This window comes from Triticum dicoccoides, chromosome 3B (assembly GCF_002162155.2).
Source record: "Triticum dicoccoides isolate Atlit2015 ecotype Zavitan chromosome 3B, WEW_v2.0, whole genome shotgun sequence".
Lineage (NCBI taxonomy): Eukaryota > Viridiplantae > Streptophyta > Magnoliopsida > Poales > Poaceae > Triticum > Triticum dicoccoides.
The window spans coordinates 679,780,592-679,798,711 of NC_041385.1; the positions used below are offsets into that span (position 1 = coordinate 679,780,592).

Here is an 18,120-nt window from a genome sequence, read left to right on the forward strand (position 1 = left end):
TGATTCATAAGTTAATAGCCCAATGCAGTATTATGACATTTTCATTATTCTCTGCTCAATATTGACCTTGACAGTTATACAAGGCCACATGGTATGTGAGACCATTATTATTAGTTAAGCAACCTTAGAGGAAAAACTACATCCCTTCTTGCACCCCTATACACACGACACATTTGCATCCCTCAGGAACACACATGTCAGGATTTTTGGGTGAGGGCACTCTAGGTATCTGATTGCAGTAAGCTCTACAATCATCGATTTTACATGGGCCACTTTTGAGGACATGCCTGCACTGGAGGGAGGCTGCCATATCTACAGGTATCAAAAGAGAAAATAGGAAAAGTTAGAGCAGCCCAACATACATATACACAATTCCCAGACATACATGTTAAATATAATAATGTCGACTTCCTAGATACCTGAAGATAGTTTCCTAAAATGGCCGTATGCATCCTTAGTTGGTGCAGAGGCCGGGAAGTAAAAATCTCTCCCATTTTTAAGGTGCGGGAATTTAGCCAACCCGAAATCCCCAACACATGCTCCCATAAAATCGTCCAGAAGGATCTTAGCGATTGGAGATCTTGAAACATCAGGGAGGGCGACAGGGAGGGCGACGCGGGGCGCCGTCCGGCGATCGCTGGGCCTATGCTTTCGGGGGCGGTGGTTCGTCCACGGGTTGGCGGCCGGTTTTGGGCGCTAGCCGGATCCGATGAGGACGAGGCGGACGGAGACGGCGACGATCCGGCGGCTTCTCCGCCAACGCCGACCCCTTCAGATCTTTTTTGTGATTTTTTCAATTCGGGTTATGATGAGGATGAGGTGGCCTCAACGGTGGACAGGATATTGCCGGTGGACGATCCGGCGAGGGTTGGGCTACACGCGGGCGAGAGGAAGGAGATGGTGCGGCGCGTCGTGCACCGGAGAACGGCGGCGACGGCTGTCAGGCCATGGAAGGGACCCCTTCCGAAGGTTAGTCTTCCAAACCTCACCCTTTTCGATTTGATCCGGCCGCATTCGTGGAGTAAAGTTCAGAGGAAGAAGAAGCCGATTCGTTCTGGTGGTGAATCCTGGCGGCCGGCGGCGGTCATGGCGTTGTCGCCGGCGAGGCGCCCGATCGGGATCCCGCAGGTGCGGGAGATGCGTTTGAACGCTCTCCTGGGCCGCGGGCGTGGTGTGCCTGGAGTTGGGCCGGCTCTGAGTGAGCCGGGCCCGGTCCTGTGTGGGCCTGTGTTAACTGGGTATGAGGCCCAGTATGACCAGGTTCGTTCGTCCGGTTTGTTGTCTACACCCCCATGCACGATCCTCCTCTCCGCGGCATAGCTGGTCGTGGTCAGCCCCCTGCCAAGTCAAGCGCCCCGGGCGAAGCGGGACGTGCTGGGCAGCAGCCGCCGGCGGGAGGAGGGTGTGGCGGGGTCGCATTGCCGCAGGGCCCGGGTCGTGGCGGCGCTGGTCTGCCGCTCGGGGCTGGCCTCGGTGGTGCCACCCCGGCCACGAGTGCTGGGTCCGGCCGGGCGGCTCAAGAGGCAGGCGGCACTAGACCGCCGCAGCATGGTGGTTCGCTCGGGTCCGGCGCGGTTGGCCGCGGGTCGCTGCCTGCGGGCACCAGGCCTCCTACGCCGGCTAGGGGAAGGGATGGCCCTCGGCCACCGGTGCCGGCCCCTGTGGCAGTTGCGGGCCGCGGCACCCCAGCTCTTAGGCCGCCCCCTCCGGCCTCTGGTGGCCAGCTCCGACCCGTGGAGTTGCAGACCGGGGTCAGGCCGCCGCTTTTTGTGGCTCGGCAGACGCAGAGTTCGACGGCATCGGTGTTGGAGCAGGCTCAGTTGCAGCAGGTTCCGGCTAGGGGGGAGTTTCTTCGGTGCCTCGTGGTCGGTGGGGTGATGATGGGCTTAACGCCTATGGAGATGGTCAACACCGGGGTTCCTCGTCCACAGGTGGTGGGCGGGGGTATGCCTGGCAGAGTGATGGCTCGACCGAGAGGCCTTTCCTAGGGCCAACGGGCAGCTTCGTCGAAGGGGCGTCTGAACCGGCTAATCGTAACCGCGGTGGTTTCCGTGGTAACCGTGGTGGCCAAGGTGGCCGCTTTCGTCCAAGACAGCATCCTGTTGTCGTTGACCAAACGGCGGCTGGCGAGGCTTCTGAGGAGACTGGGTTGTCTTGCCAGGCTATGGAGGTGGTGACGGCACTGGCAGATGCGGTTGTTCCTGGTAATGGTGAGGTCGAGGTAAGGTCGGTGGAGGGCTCTGACAGGGCTGAGCTGGATAGGGCGGCCAAGTATGCGCACAAGAAGGAAAGAATGTTATGCTACCGATGTGGCAATAAGGGCCACTTCATTGCTGAGTGTGTGGCAGTTTTATGCGATACGTGTGGTAAGCCGGCCCATGAGTCTGGGGAATGTCCGCTTTTGAGAGAGCAGTTACCGAATCTTATGAAGTACGGCGTGTACTGTCCGAAGCTCACGTTTTTTGAGTCTCCGACCGAGAGGGAGGTTCCTGATGAGGTGCACAGTATGACAACTGGGGTTGTTAAAGTGACTAAAGGTGAAGTCTCTGAGACCCAGATTGTGCAGCGGCTCCGGGAGCTTGCCCCAGGAGACTTCCGCTGGGAGCTTGTCAGTCTAGAGCCAAACGTGTTCAGGGTTGAGTTCCCGATGGTGGAGGATTTACAAAGGTTGCTGAGCTTTGGGATGTGTAAGGTTCCAGGTACTGAGGGCATTCTGGAGTTCCATGAGTGGATGCTGATTGAGTCTCAGGGCAAACCTCTTACCCAGGCTTGGTTGCGTTTTTTGGGAGCTCCTTCCAAGCCTTTGCAGGATGCCAGGGTCGTTGCTAGTCTGGGTATCTTGGTGGGTAAGCCCGAGCGAGTGGACATGGTCTTCACTAGAGCTCATGGGGTTGCTCGCTTGCTGGTCAGTATTTTGGACATTGAGTTTGTGCCTGATGTGGTTAAGTGGGCTTATCGAGGCCAGGTTTATAACCTTCAGATAGAGTTTGAGGATGATAGCATGTTTGCTGAGGCACCTGCTGACACGGATGTTGATATGCACGAGGCCGATGATAGCACGGGAGGCAAGGAGACTCCGGCCGCTGATCCTGGACGCGAGATGGCCGAGGGACCAGGGTCAGTTGCTCTGAAGACAGGAGGTGGGACGGCGCCTCCCTCTTCTGTGCCGTCGACCACTCTGAGATCTGGATCCATGGAGCCTGCTACTGCGCCTCCGAGACTATGGAGCGAGCGGGTGGAGTCTCTGGAGGTCTGTGAGCTCTCTTTACCTGCGTTGGCCTTTGAGGGCCCGGGCATGGAGGATTCTGGTGCGGAGGGGGGTTCGGAGATAGTGGTCTCGCCTCCCTCAGATAATGTTTAGACGACTGAGCTGCAGGTGGTGGTTCTGAGCTTGGCTGGGGGTTCGAGGCAGGTGGCCTCGGCGCCCCCTTATCTTCTTGCTCCGATCGGGACTTCCAGGACGGAGGAGGTACCTTCGGGAGGGGGGTCGGGGCAGGTGACCTCGGCGCCCTCCTCACCTACCGCTGGGCAGGTACTGCAGGTGGCAGGTCCTGTCATTGGAGGGGGCTTGGGGTAGGTGGCCTCGAGGCCCTCTTCGCCTTCTGCGCCTAGGGGGATCGCCCCACCCTTGGCGAGGGTGGGCACTCCTGGCCTGCGGTCTGGGGTGGATGGGGAGCGGGGGTAGGCGGCCCTTGGCTCCCCATCATCTGTCTCGGCGCCATCTCCTGGTCATGGAGACCAGCTGGGTGCTCGGAGGGTGATAGGCAGTCACTCCCCAGGCATCTTCACGCCGGAGGAGGTTATTCAGTTCGGCGGGATTCCGGACCAGGCGTCTGAGGGTCGACAGTTGAGCAGTCGGCTTCAGGGCCGTCCGGAGGTGGACGACATGCAGCGGCGCTGCGCCGAGAGGGCGGCCAAGCTTCGTGACGTCCAGGTCACTACTGGTATGTCGGTGAATACTTCAAATTCTATCTTGCATTTTTCGATTGATGAGATTGTTGATAATGCAAACCAATTAGGAATTTCACTAGGTAGTAATGAGGGTGAAGTTTCTAATTCCATCAATGATGTGCTTGATTTGGAAGCCGAGAGGGCTCTAGAATTGATTCGTAACTTAGCCGCCGTAAAACCCATGAATGATTCCGAGATTGATGCTTTGGGAGTCCCGGTGCTTGATGACTTTTGGGCTGATCTCGCGCCTCCCCTTCAGGAGCCAGAGGAGGAGGATGAGAATGTCGAGATGGTTGTAGTTAGCCACCCAAAAACGGGGAGAGAGGACCGGGGGGGCACGAGGACCAGCCCTAAGCGCAAATGGAAGCGCAAGATTTACCCGATGTCCACGGTACGTAGGAGTGCTAGGATCCGCACGGCTAAAAAATTCCATGATGAGATATGAAAGGAATCTTTTGGAATAGCAGAGGTCTTAAGGACTTGGCTAAAAGGAGGTTCCTCGCTGAAGCATCCGTTGAGCATAGATTGGACTTTATTGCATTGTCGGAAACTAGTAGGGCCAATTTCTCACCACAATTTCTCAACACTTTATCGGGGGGTATTGATTATGACTGGCATTGTCTGCCACCGAGAGGAAGATCGGGAGGGATCTTACTTGGTGTTAGATGCGACTCTCTCGAAGTTAGAAGTGTGAGCATGGGTGATTTTGCTGTTAAGTTGAGGGTGCGGTCCAAGGTTGATGGATTTGACTGGGCTCTGGTGGCGGTGTATGGTGCTGCGCAGGCAGAATTCAAACCCGATTTTTTGGCCGACCTTGTCAGAGTTTGCGGGTCAGAGCAACTCCCCATTCTGGTTGGGGGAGACTTTAATATTATTCGGAGACGTGATGAGAAGAACAATGATAATTTCGACGGGAGATGGTCGTTCATGTTCAACACTATTATTGAAAGCTTGGATTTGAGAGAGATTGAGCTTTCAGGTAGGAAGTTCACATGGGCTAACGCTTTGCCAAATCCAACGTTTGAGAAGTTGGATCGGGTACTTGCTAGTGTCGATTGGGAACAGAAGTTTCCCTTTGTAACAGTTTAGGCTCTCTCTCGCGGGATTTCTGATCACACGCCTCTTCTGCTCGACTCTGGTGGGGCTACTTACTCGGGCAATAAGAATTTGTTCTCGTTCGAGCTTGCGTGGTTTGAGAGAGAAGGTTTCCTGGATCTCGTAGCCAGAGAGTGGGCTAAGGATGCAGGCGGTAGGAATGCGCTTGAGCGCTGGCAGAATAAGATTAGGCATTTGAGAAGTTTCCTACGTGGGTGGGCTAAACATCTTAGTGGAGTTTATAAGGCTGAAAAGGAACGGCTCCTGGCCCTGATTCAGATTTTAGACATAAAGGCAGAATCCACGGTTCTGCCGGCCATCGAGCTTCATACCAAGCTTGACGCTGAGATGAGGTTGAAAGAGCTTCTTTGTGAGGAAGAATTAAAGTGGGCGCTGCGAGCCAAGGTTCGCCGAGTGGTCCAGGGGGACGCAAACACTCAATTCTTCCACTTGATTGCCAATGGAAAACATAGGAAGAAGAGAATCTTCCAGCTAGAACAAGATGAGGGTACAATTATCGGTCAGGATAACCTGAAGCTTTACATTACTGAGTATTACAAACGATTGTTTGGACCACCAGAGGACAACTGTGTGTCGTTGGATGAGTCTAGGATCCAAGATGTACCTCAACTTTCTGCTGTGGAGAACGATATCTTAACCGCCCCTTTATCGGAAAAGGAGGTTTTCGAGGCCGTTTCCAAGATGGAGAATAATAAGGCACCTGGGTCGGATGGTTTCCCGGCTGAGTTCTATAAGAAGTGCTGGCATATTATTAAAGGGGATCTGTTGCCGATGTTCCATGATTTGTTCTCAGGACATTTGCGGCTTTTCCAACTTAATTTTGGAACAATAACTCTTCTCCCTAAGAAGACAGAGGCCGTGAGAATTGAGCAATTTCGGCCTATCTGTCTTCTGAATGTCAGTTTCAAAATTTTCACCAAGGTTGGGACGATTAGGCTCACGCAGATTGCGCATGCTGTGGTGCAACCTTCTCAAACGGCTTTCATGCCGGACAAGAACATCCTGGAAGGGGTTGTGGTCCTTCATAAAACGCTCCATGAGATTCACACGAAAAAACTGGATGGAGTTATTTTCAAAGTGGATTTCGAGAAGGCATATGATAAAGTCAAATGGCCGTTCCTTCAACAGGCTTTGTGCATGAAGGGCTTTGATGAAGCTTGGCGGCGCCAGGTGGAGGCATTCACCCAAAAAGGGAGCGTTGAAATTAAAGTGAATGACGACATAGGTCACTATTTCCAAACACACAAGGGTCTGAGGCAGGGTGATCCTATGTCTCCAATTTTGTTCAATATTGTGGTTGATATGTTAGCGATACTGATTGGGAGGGCAAAGGAGGCCGGTCAAGTGGGTGGCTTGGTGCCTCATCTGGTAGATGGTGGTTTGTCCATTCTGCAATACGCTGATCATACAATCATTTTTATGGAACACGACTTGGCAAAAGCGAGAAACATGAAGTTAGTGTTATGCTTATTTGAACAATTGTGGGGGCTGAAGATTAATTTCCATAAAAGTGAGTTGTTCTGCTTTGGTAGAGCCAAAGATGAACAAGAGGCTTATAGACAATTGTTTGGTTGTGAAGTGGGGGCTTTACCTTTCACGTATCTCGGTATTCCCATTCACCATCGTAAGCTAACAAATAGCGAGTGGAAGTGTATCGAGGATCGGTTCAAGAAGAAACTGAGTTGCTGGAAAGGAAAACTCATGTCTTATGAAGGCCGGTTGATTCTTATTAACTTGGTGCTCACGAGTTTACCTATGTTCCTCTTATCCTTCTTTGAGGTCCCAGTTGGAGTTAGGAAAAGACTGGACTTCTATCGATCCCGATTCTTTTGGCAAAGTGATGAGCTTAAGAGAAAATACAGACTGGCCAAATGGGATATTATCTGTCGACCAAAGGACCAGGGGGGCCTTGGTATTGAAAATCTTGAAGTTAAGAACAGATGCCTGCTTAGTAAGTGGCTGTTTAAGTTATCTTCTGAGACAGAGGCAACGTGGGCGCAGATTTTACGTAGTAAATATCTGCAGTCCAAGACCCTATCCCAGGTCACTCTGCGACCAACTGATTCGTCGTTCTGGAAGGGGCTCATGAGAATTAAAACTACCTTCTTTAACAGAACGAGGTGTATTGTCGGTAATGGCAGCAACACTCGATTCTGGGAGGATACGTGGCTTGGTGACACGCCTTTGGCGACCCAGTATCCGTCTCTTTATCGTATTGTTCAGCGTCATGAGGCTCTTGTTGCCACGGTTATGCACTCCATTCCACTCAACATTCAGTTTAGGAGGGTGCTCGTGGGTGATCGATGGGAAGCATGGCTTCACCTAGTCTGTAGACTGATGGAGGTTCAGTTAACTCCTCAGCCCGATAAGTTGTGTTGGAAGCTTACTAGATCTAGGGAGTTCACAGTTAAATCAATGTATATTGATATCATTAACACTACTGTGATTCCTAGTTCCAAAGTTGTTTGGAAAGTTAAAGTCCCTTTGAAGATTAAAGTGTTTATGTGGTTTGTGCATAAACAAGTAATCTTAACAAAGGACAATTTAGTTAAGCGCAACTGGACATGTTCTACTAGGTGTAGTTTCTGTGATCGGGACGAGACTATCAAGCATCTCTTTTTTGACTGTCCGTTGGCACGAGGGTTGTGGCGCTCTGTGCAAATTGCCTTTAACATTACTCCTCCCACTTCGGTCAACACGTTATTCGGGGCGTGGCTTGCTGGGATAGAGTCCGAAACAGCTAGACACATTCGTGTAGAAGTATGTGCGTTGTTATGGGCAATTTGGAATTGCAGAAATGATTTGGCATTTAACAGAACAACAACAATTCATTTTTTGCAGGTTCTATTCGGGCTACAGCGTTGATCCGTATGTGGTCCTTACTCACTCCGACGGAGGCCAGGGAGCATTTGGTTACTGGATCTGTCCGGTGGAAGATGGTAGCGCGGGATATCTTTAACCGATTTGTATGGCGGTCATGTAATAGGATAGGAAATTAGTTTACCTATCTTCTATTTTGCCTGCCGGTTGTGGCTTATTGGGCTGTTTATTTTGGCTTTGAGGCTCTGTGTGAGCTAGCCTTTGCGGTTGTTTGCAGACTTTGATACCTTGTTGAACCTTTTTACTATCTAATAAATATGGCCGTATGCATCGTTCTGATGCAGAGGCCGGGGAGTCCCTCTTTTTAAAAAAAAATCCCTAAAAATATATATACCTGAAGATAGCATGAGGAGCGCAAGGGCGAAGAATGAAATCTTCATGTTCTTCATCTGTTGGTTGCAGACTTACAAGCGGTGAGACTATGAAATGCAGACTTACAGAGTGCTATGAATTGTTGGGCTAACCAAATGATAAGTCGTCTCTTTTTATAGTGGATGTGTGCTAATATGAGCGGAGATCATTTGCAATCAATTAGGAATAAATAAGAGCCGAAGAATATTTGCTAAATTAAGAACAAGATCACGCAATAAGCTGGAAACATACTTATTTGATTCATGTTGGTAAAGACAACAACTGTACTGAATTCAGAAGAAAAGAAGTGCAGACAATTAGGGAAAAAGTGTTATATTTTATAGTGTTAAGGAGATCAAATGCAATAAAATAAGAATAAAGTTTGCAATGACTTAGGGGTGACGTAATATGTCCATCTAGATAAAAGCATCACTTGATTCTTTCTGACCGTCCCCTTATATCTATGATCTATCCCATGGCAATGTGTACTAGTGTGGTGTTGTTTTCAAAAATATTGCTCCTCTTGTTTCCCACGTTTACCGTTTGCTCTGGTTCTTTCCGTTTTCCCTATGAAAATATTGTTTGACTCTTTTTTGACGGTCCACCTTGTGTATGTCGCGGGGAAGGTGCATTGTCAATGCCGCATCTCTTGCATTTTCCCTGTTGCCTAGTCACGCACTCTATTCTCGACAGCTAGAACCGGTCATCGCGAAATTCGGCCTTCACCACTTGGACACTACTACTTGGCAGCTACATGATTCGGTAGAGGAGTGGTGGACAAATAGAACCGGTGCCAGAGTCCTCAATAGAAAGGCTATGGCCTCTCTTACCATGCTCGTGTCATGGACCATTTGAAATGAGAGGAATGCCCGTGTTTTCCGGCAGAAGAGCGCTCCGTCACCAATCTTCCTTAACTTCATCGTTTGCGAGGCAAACCTTTGGGCCACTGCCGGAACAAAGAAATTAGGGGCTATTATTTTACGCGAGTAATCATTCATGCCGTGTAAGATTGACTTCGTAACAAACTCTTCTTGTCTTAATTAATAGATGAGGCAAATCTTTTGCCTCCGTTTCGAAAAAAAAATCTCCACTGATGAAGGAATCTTCGAAGAACCTGAAACTACCAACAGAACAGAACTATAGACACCGGACACCACACAGAACATTACAGGCATTGCAGAAAGGAGAAATGAACACACTTTGGCGAGCATTTAAAGTCGCATGATTTCCCTAAAACAGAAGTCATCGCAGGATCAATCCAACGGTGGACATCGGCCCCGTACGTAGCTTCTAGTTGTATCATCCATGAATTCACCAAGCCAACCTTCCTATGTCAACCTGAAGGATTCGAACACAGCGTCCAACTCATGTGCCCAGTCATGAAGTCACGGACAACAGGTCTCAATCAGCTTCATCAGTCAACTGCTCCTACTGTAATGTAGTAGAACGCCGCGCGTCCAACTGCTCCTGCTTGGTTGGGTCACCGAGCACTACGCCAAAGAGAAGCTAATCCAAGACCACTTTTCAAATGTCATGAGCAGAGGCCCTCAAAGCCGCGAAGATTTCAATTGGGAGGAGCTAAATTTCGAACCTCTCGATCTGCATGGCCTTGACTCCCCTATGTCTGAGAGTGAGGTTCTCGAAGCGATCAATGACATATGCCAAGTGACAAGGCTCCGGGGCCGGATGGTTTCACGGGCCTCTTCTTCAAGAAGTGTTGGGACATTATCAAGCACGACCTCATGAGGGTTATCACGTGCTTTGACTCCCTACACACTGCAAACCTCCAGTGGCTAAACTCTGCAAACATGGTGCTCCCGCCTAAGAAGGAAGGGGCGGAGGGCATCGCCGATTATAGGCCCATCAGTCTCATCCACGCAATAGCGAAAATTATCGCAAAGGTGCTCTCCATGAGGCTCGGCCCACACATGACAAACCTCGTCTCCAACGCCCAAAGTGCCTTCATCAAAACAAGAAGTATCCACGACAACTTTTTGTATGTTCGCAATCTCGCTCGGTGCCTCCACAAGCAGAAGACACCTTCCCTCCTTTTCAAGCTTGATATTCGCAAGGCCTTCGACTCTGTTAAGTGGGAGTATTTGCTAGATCTTCTCCAACGGCGAGGCTTCTCAACTAAATTCCGGGACTGGATTGCGGCCCTCCTTAGCTCTTCATCCTCGAGGATCGTTCTCAATGGTATTGCCGGGTGTCCCATCAAGCATGGGAAAGGTCTTCGGCAGGGAGACCCCATCTCCCCGTTTCTCTTCATCATCGCCATTGATCCGCTCCAAAGAATTCTTGATGTAGCTACGAGAAAGGGGCTCCTCCATAAAATCCGGGGTAGGGGAGCCGTGATGAGGACCTCTCTGTACGCGGATGACGCAGCCGTCTTCTTGGCCCCGGTCAAAAAGGACGTGGACAACCTTGCAAGCATTTTGAGGGGTTTCGGAGAGGTTACGGGCCTTTGCACCAATTTCCAGAAGAGTTCTATAGTGCCCATTCGCTGCAACCATCTTGATTTCGGCCACCTAACCCAAAGTTTGCCGGCAACACGGGCTTCGTTCCCCTTGCGATACTTGGGGCTGCCCCTCTTTGTTTGGAAGCTCAAGTTGATGGACCTCCAATTTCTCGTGGACAAAGTTGCGAGCAAGTTATCAACTTATGATGATCAAAACATCACCACCATCGGGCGAACGACCCTTGTCAAGTCCGTGATCACATCCCAAGTGGTCTACCCCGCCACCCCGCTGGTCATTCCACCAACCATCCTTCTCAATGTGAACAAGCTCGAGAGAGCTTTCTTATGGTCTGGTTCGGACAAGACGACGAGGGGAAAATGCAAGGTGAATTGGGAGATTGTTTGACGGCCTCTTGAGTATGGGGGTCTTGGGGTTCTCAACACCGACAAGTTCACTCGGGCTCTCAGGTTACGGTGGCCGTGGTATGAATGAAAGGATGCCACCAAGATGTGGGTGGGGATGGGAAACCCATGCAACGAGGAGGACCTCAACTTTTTCTATGCTTCCACCACCATCATCGTTGGTAACGGCGCGAAGACCCCCTTCTGGGACTCTCCTTGGCTCCTTGGACGCAAGCCTAAGGACATTGCTCCGCTCATCTATGAGGCCTCCAAGAGAAAAAATTGGAAGGTGCGGGAGGCGCTCAAGCACAATGCGTGGATACTCAAGATCAAACCCCCCACCGTTGTTTCTGTTGAGCACGTCACACAGTTCTTCGCTCTTTGGATTCTCCTCCTTGAGGTCCATCTCGACGATCTCACCGAGGACGACATCCTTTGGAAACATACGGCAAGTGGGCAATACTCGGCGGCCTCTGCATACAAGGCGCAATACCTAGGGATGGTCCTCTCACCCATGGATAAGATGGTTTGGAAGGCTTGGGCACCTTCAAAAATCAAATTCTTTGCTTGGTTGGCGCTCCAAGATAGAATTTGGACCGCCGATAGGTTGGCAAAGCGTGGGTGGCCAAATTTTGATCTTTGCCCTTTTTGCAAGAGGGTGCAAGAATGCGGACCTCACCTCTTCTACAAATGCCGCTATACTCGAAGGCTTTGGTCATTGGTCATCGAGAAATTCCTCATTCCCGGGCTAGACACTTCCGCTTGGCCCTTCTTTGACTCAGTTAAAGATTGGTGGGCGAGTACTTGCACCGACGGCACGCCAAACTGACAAGCCAAGGCATCTCTCACCATGCTCGTGTCATGGACAATTTGGAACGAGCGTAACGCAAGAGTTTTCAAACATAAGAGTGCTCCACCGACAATCTTGCTCTCCTCCATCTCTACTGAGGCCAACCTTTGGATCGTCGCCGGTGCAAAAAAGCTAGGGTCTTTAATTTTGCGAGAATAATCTGCATGCCGTGTAATTGGGTGACTTGTAACAAACTATTTTCTCTCTTATTTAATGGATGAGGCAAAGCTTTTGCCTCTGTTTAAAAAAACAATAATTCATCGCACCACCACGCCGGAGCCTGTTCAATCGCATAGTCACGGCATACACTCGCGCCCTGCCCCGGACCACGAGCGCCCCGGCGCTCCTCGACATCTACAGAAGGAGATATTTGATGGCTCCGGCGGTCATGAGCAACTGGATATGACCGAGGTCACGTAGCTTCCAGGACCGCGGTCCGCGGAGGCCACCATGGAGACGTACCCCACCAAGCACCAGCTCGACGCACGCTGCTGTCTCGTGGTGGGCGCTCGACGGTGGCCATTGCTTGGAAAGCCACGAGCGTGAGGGAGCATGCTATTTACCTCACATGTAAAAGACGGGGTAGGAGGAAGCATGTTAAAATTTGTCAAACATTTGATGTTAAATGGCGGTGGAGGATTCTCTGTTAAATAGAATGTTGTGATAGGATTAGGAGGCTGTTAATATTTGTTGTTATCTCCATATCCCTTGTAACAACCTATGTAATCTCGGCTATGCCGTGCCCTAGAGGCTGCATATATAAACGTCACCCCGGCCGCCCTATGGGCTGTGCCGAATCCAATCTCCTTCTCTTGTTTCATATGGTATCAGGCCATCAAGAGGGAGCACGTTAAAATTTGTCAAATGTTTGATGTTAAATGATGGTGGGGGATTCTCAATTCTTCTCCTGAGATGTTGTGGTATGATATTCTTAAAATTAAATACTTTTCCACTTCTAGCCTCATGCTCGCCTCTCATGCTGGAGGTTCTCAATTTTGGCGTGATTTGGTTAAACTCCGTTATGATTTTTGTTCTTTGGTCAAGTTTGTCGGCCATGATAGCAAGTTTGTCCAGTATTGTCTTGATTGATGTTATGGCGATGCCCCGCTTTGTGCCTCTTTTCCTATTCTTTTTTTCCTATTGTTCTAACCGAACATTTTCATTTTGGACCTCTCTCGTAATAATTGGGACTTGGAGTTCCACTAGGTGCTTTATCCTGTAGAGTTGGAGAAATAGCATAGTATTGTTGCTGTCTTCCCCACGTTCTCGGAGGCTACAAATTCAATGATTTGGACCCATACCGCTTCTAGTTGTTTCTTGGTTAATTTTTCTTACTCTAAGTTGATTTCTGGCTCAGTTTCTTCTAATTTTAAGGACATTTGGCGTGCTTGTATCCCTCTGGAAACCAAAATTTACCTATGGAAAGCTATCAGAAACAGGCTGCTTGTGGATCAAATCCATAAATGTAGCGGGCCGACGTCTGAATTTTGTGCCCTGTGTGTTGGGCGTGAAGATTTTGATCATATCATTTCAAATGTGATTTAGTTGCTTTGCTTTGGAGCTGCACTCGATCGTGCTAGGTGTAAACTGAGCCCCTAACTCTTTTGCCGAGTTGCTTGAGCTTGCTAAGACCTTGTGCGGACAAGTGAAATGGGTGTTCTTGTTTGGCTTGCTGCGGCGTGCTGGGTTTTATGGACTATTAGAAACAATTTCACTATTGAACATGTCTTTCCTAACAAATGTGCTGACCGTATTTTCAAATTGCTCCTCATTTTACAGCAGTGAAAGCCGTTGGTTAAAGCTTGCGACGAGGAGACCACGGAGCTTCTGATTTCTCGTGTTCGGGCAACGATGTTCTCTCTCATCTAGCGTAATCAAGATCATTTGGCGTAATTTGGTGTTTTGCAGCCCTTTGTTGGTGTCGTCCTCTTAGTGTGTAGGTTGTCAACCTGCGTGCCTAGTTATTTGTACTCGTTGTTGCGTGTGCAACTTATGAACTAAGTCTGTTTGATTTATGTTTGTATGACGGTGTGGTTTCTGCCTTATGGATTCATTTATAAGGTTGAGCAAGCTTAGTCAGCAACATTATATCAAAAACCACTTGCAATTCCGTGCAAATCCATCTAAGGGTTGATTTATCCGGTTTTAAGAAGTACTGGAGGTGACTTATTTGTGGAAAACGTTCGCTTTTCACCGGTTGATTGTCCACCCCGCGCAAACCGTCTGGAGCACATGGCACATGTTCGACCCCACACACCACTCGCAACCGCCTCGGCCTAATATCTTCGCCTCCACACGTTCTCCCCCATTCTTTTCCTTTGTCGTCACACGCGAGAGAAGAGGCCGGAGGCTGGCGCCGGTCATCGCTGGTGCTGCAGTGCAACACGGGGAGACCGGAGGCGGGCACCGCACATCACCGGAGGGAGTTGCGTTTCCGTGGATCTCATGGTGGTGGCGGAGCTGCAGTGCAACACAAGTGGCGCCGCGACCCTGTGGAGCTCGCCAGCGAAGGTGCTGCAATGGAGCTCTCGCCGGCGGCTGTCAAAGCTGCAGTGCAGCGCCCGGTGCTCCAATGGAGCTCGACGGCGCTCTCAGTGCAGCACAAGCGGCGTCGCAACCCCATAGAGCTCGCCGGCGGTGGTGCTGCAATGGAGCTCTCGACGACGGCTCCCAATACTGCGTTGCAGCACTCGCCGACGACTGTTGAAGCTGCAGCGCTCGTTGCTCCGATGGAGCTCGCCGGTGCTCTCAAAGCTGCAGTGCAACGCTTGATGCTCCAATGGAGCTCGTAGGCGCTCTCGAAGCTGCAGTGTAGCGCTCAGTGCTTCAATGGAGCTCTCATCGGTAGCGTCCGGTGCTACGTTGCAGCGCTCGCCGGCGGGCTCGAAGTTGTAGTGCAGCAGCTCAGTGCTCCAATGAAGCTCTCGCCAGGAGCTCCTGGTGTTGTGATGTAGCGGCCGACGGTGGCTCCGGTGCCGCAACGCGGTGCTTTGCTGGCAGTAGCCATGATGTTGTTGCAGTGGCATCCTAGACGGTGATCGAAGCAGGGCGTGCGTGTGTTAACCTTTTTTTCAAGGGCTGGGATAAAATAGATCAGACGGTTGGCAATCCGGCTGATTTCTTGACGGTTGATTCATAGCAGCCGCCTTTATTTATCCTTTTTAAAGTTTAGAGGGATTGAGAATTTGAGGGGGAGAAGTATAGTTTTCTCATACGCATCCCCTCGACCGCACGATTTGGATCGTGCGCGCGCGAGCTGTGAGCGCGCCGTAAGACGAGCCAGTGCTCGGTAGAGAAATAGGATCTCGCGTTATCCTGAAAAAATCCTAAACCATGCCACGTGGGAGCCCTCTAGACCTTCCGCGGTCACCAGCGTCCGGGCACTGCGGCGGCAACCCGCCAAATGGCTTCCTCACTCGCCGTCTTTCACCCCGTCGGCCACCTCCCCTCTCCCCGTCGTCCACGAAACCCCGCATGCCAGCGCACCTCCCTGAATCTCCTCCGTTCCCCGGCTTCCGCGTCGCCCCGCCGCCCCCGCGGGTTCGCCGCCAAGTCCGCAGCCGTCAGCGACGGCGGCAGGCGGAGGGGAGGGCCCGTCGACGTCGTCGCGGTCGCCGCGGCGCTACGGGACGCGAAGACGGCCGAGGATGTGAAGCTCTCGGTGGAGGACTTCCTTGGCGGCGGCGGCGACGGCGAGCACCTGCCCCTCCAGGTATACACCTCGGTGATTCGGGGGCTCGGGAAGGAGAAGCGCCTCGACGCCGCCTTCGCCGTCGTGGAGCATCTCAAAGGAAGGGGAGACGGCAGCAGCCTCAACCAGTTCGTGTACAACTGCCTGCTGGGCGCGGTGAAGAACTCCGGGGAGTTCGGGAGGATTCAGGATGTCCTCGCGGACATGGAAGCGCAGGGGATCTCCCCAAACATAGTGACCTTCAACACTCTGATGTCCGTCTATGTCGAGCAAGGGAAGATCCAGGAGGTCTTCAGGGTGTACGACGACATCGAGGGCCGCGGGCTGGTGCCGACTGCCGCGACTTACTCGACGGTCATGTCGGCATACAAGAGCGCCGGGGACGGGTTCGCCGCGCTCAAGTTCTTCGTCAAGCTCAGGGAGAGGTACAAGGACGGCGAGCTCGTGGGGAACCCCGCGGACTGGAAGCAAGACTTTGTCAAGTATGAGAAGCTGGCCATCCGGGTATGTCACATGGCGATGCGGCGGTCACTCACAGGTGCGGACAACCCAGCCGGTGCGGCATTGAAGGTCCTTCTCGCAATGGACGAAGCAGGGGTGAGGCCGGACAGGAGCTACTACGAGCGCCTCGTCTGGGCCTGCACGGGGGAGGAACATTACACCATTGCCAAGGAGCTGTACCAGAGAATCCGCGAGCGCGACGACGGGGGGGTGATAAGCTTGTCAGTGTGCAACCATCTGATCTGGCTCATGGGCAGGGCCAAGAAGTGGTGGGCGGCTCTGGAGATCTACGAGGACCTGCTGGAGAAAGGGCCGAAGCCGAACAATCTGTCACACGAGCTCATCAGGTCGCATTTCAACGTCCTACTCAGCGCTGCCAAGAGGAGGGGCATCTGGAGGTGGGCTGTGAGGCTGCTCGAGAAGATGCAGGAGAAGGGGCTGGAGCCCGGAAGCCGGGAGTGGAACGCCGTGCTCCTCGCCTGCTCCCGAGCGGCCGAGTCGTCCGCCGCTGTGGACACGTTCAAGAGGATGATAGACCGGGGGCTGAAACCAGACGTGGTCTCCTATGGAGCATTGCTCAGCGCGCTCGAGAAGGGCAGGCTCTACGACGAGGCGCTGAGGGTCTGGGAGCACATGCGCAAGGTCGGCGTCGACCCGAACCTGCACGCGTACACGATCCTGGCGTCCATTTACGCCGGCAAGGGTGACCATGACAAGGCGGACGCAGTTCTTCGGGACATGCTGTCCGCGAAGATAGAGCCGACCGTTGTGACCTTCAACGCGATCATCACCGCTTGCACGAGGAGCGGCGCGGCCTTCGAGTGGTTCCACAGGATGAAGATGCACAACGTCGAGCCGAGCGAGGTCACATATCAGGTGTTGATCGAAGCCCTTGTGCAAGACGGTAAGCCCAAACTTGCCTATGAGATGTACATCAGGGCCTCCAACCAAGGGCTCAAGCTCTCTGCAAAGTCGTATGACACCGTAGTGGAGGCGTGCCAAGATTATGGCTCTCTTGTTGATCTCAATACTCTGGGTCTTCGGCCTATAAATGGAAGTGGATCCGTCAAGATAAACGACGAGTTTTAAATAACTTCTTGTTGTTGAGGGTGTTAATCCCTTGCAGCAGAAAGCATTTTGCGGTCACTGGAATATATGTATATATGATTTGTGTATATACAGAAACAAAAAGAAGAACATGTCACTTGACCCCAACCAGCAGGAGCCTTGCTTTTGCATGTTTTTATAAGATAATAGGGAAAAAAACAGCAGATGCTCTGCATACACCACAAGTAGTGCGTACTGTCTGCAAGTCGCTACGACAGAGGCCACGGGATACAAGAAGATTTTCTGGAAAGCGTGGGCACCGCCGCACCGGGGCAAGCAAAGTTTTTTTTGAACATCAGTACAGACACAAGCGCTCATATACACGCGCATACACTCATCCCTATGAACGCACACACGCACACCCTACCCCTATGAGCACCTCTGAAAGACTGAGCCGGCATATCATCTTGAGATTTACGAAGCCACTGTAGGCGCCTCGTGGTCGACGGGAACATCTCCTCCCATTGAAAGAAGCGCACCGCCGGAAATCCTGAAATAAATCCAGGAATAATGCGAGCACCAGGATTTAAACCCTGGTGGGTTGAGGATACCACTGTCCACCTAACCAACTCAACCACATGTTGGTCCGCCAGGACAAGCAAAGTTGTTCGCATGGCTGTTGCACCAAAACCGCCTATGGTGCAATGGCAGACTGCAACGGAGGGGCTGGATCAATCCCTGCACGGCTGCACATCTGCATGGCGGAGTATTAGATCCATGGTGATCCTGATCTCCTGCGAAATTTGGCATGAGCGCAACAACTACACATTCAGAGAGAAGCTGCCGGCCCAAAGCGATGTCAATGGAGCAATC

General features: G+C 51.6%; 1 protein-coding gene across 1 annotated transcript; it reads left to right on the top strand.

Annotated features, from left to right (window-relative positions):
• Window positions 1–15,367: 15,367 nt before the first annotated feature.
• LOC119277815 (protein LOW PHOTOSYNTHETIC EFFICIENCY 1, chloroplastic-like) lies at window positions 15,368–17,415 on the top strand. Its single transcript, XM_037559137.1, has one exon. It carries the CDS (start codon window positions 15,412–15,414, stop codon window positions 17,287–17,289), a length of 1,878 nt encoding a protein of 625 aa, XP_037415034.1. The 5' UTR covers window positions 15,368–15,411; the 3' UTR covers window positions 17,290–17,415.
• Window positions 17,416–18,120: the final 705 nt, after the last annotated feature.

Excerpts from the sequence above, each read along its gene's own strand:
- LOC119277815 (XM_037559137.1), top strand. The coding sequence starts at position 15,412 with ATGGCTTCCTCACTCGCCGTCTTTCACCCCGTCGGCCACCTCCCCTCT.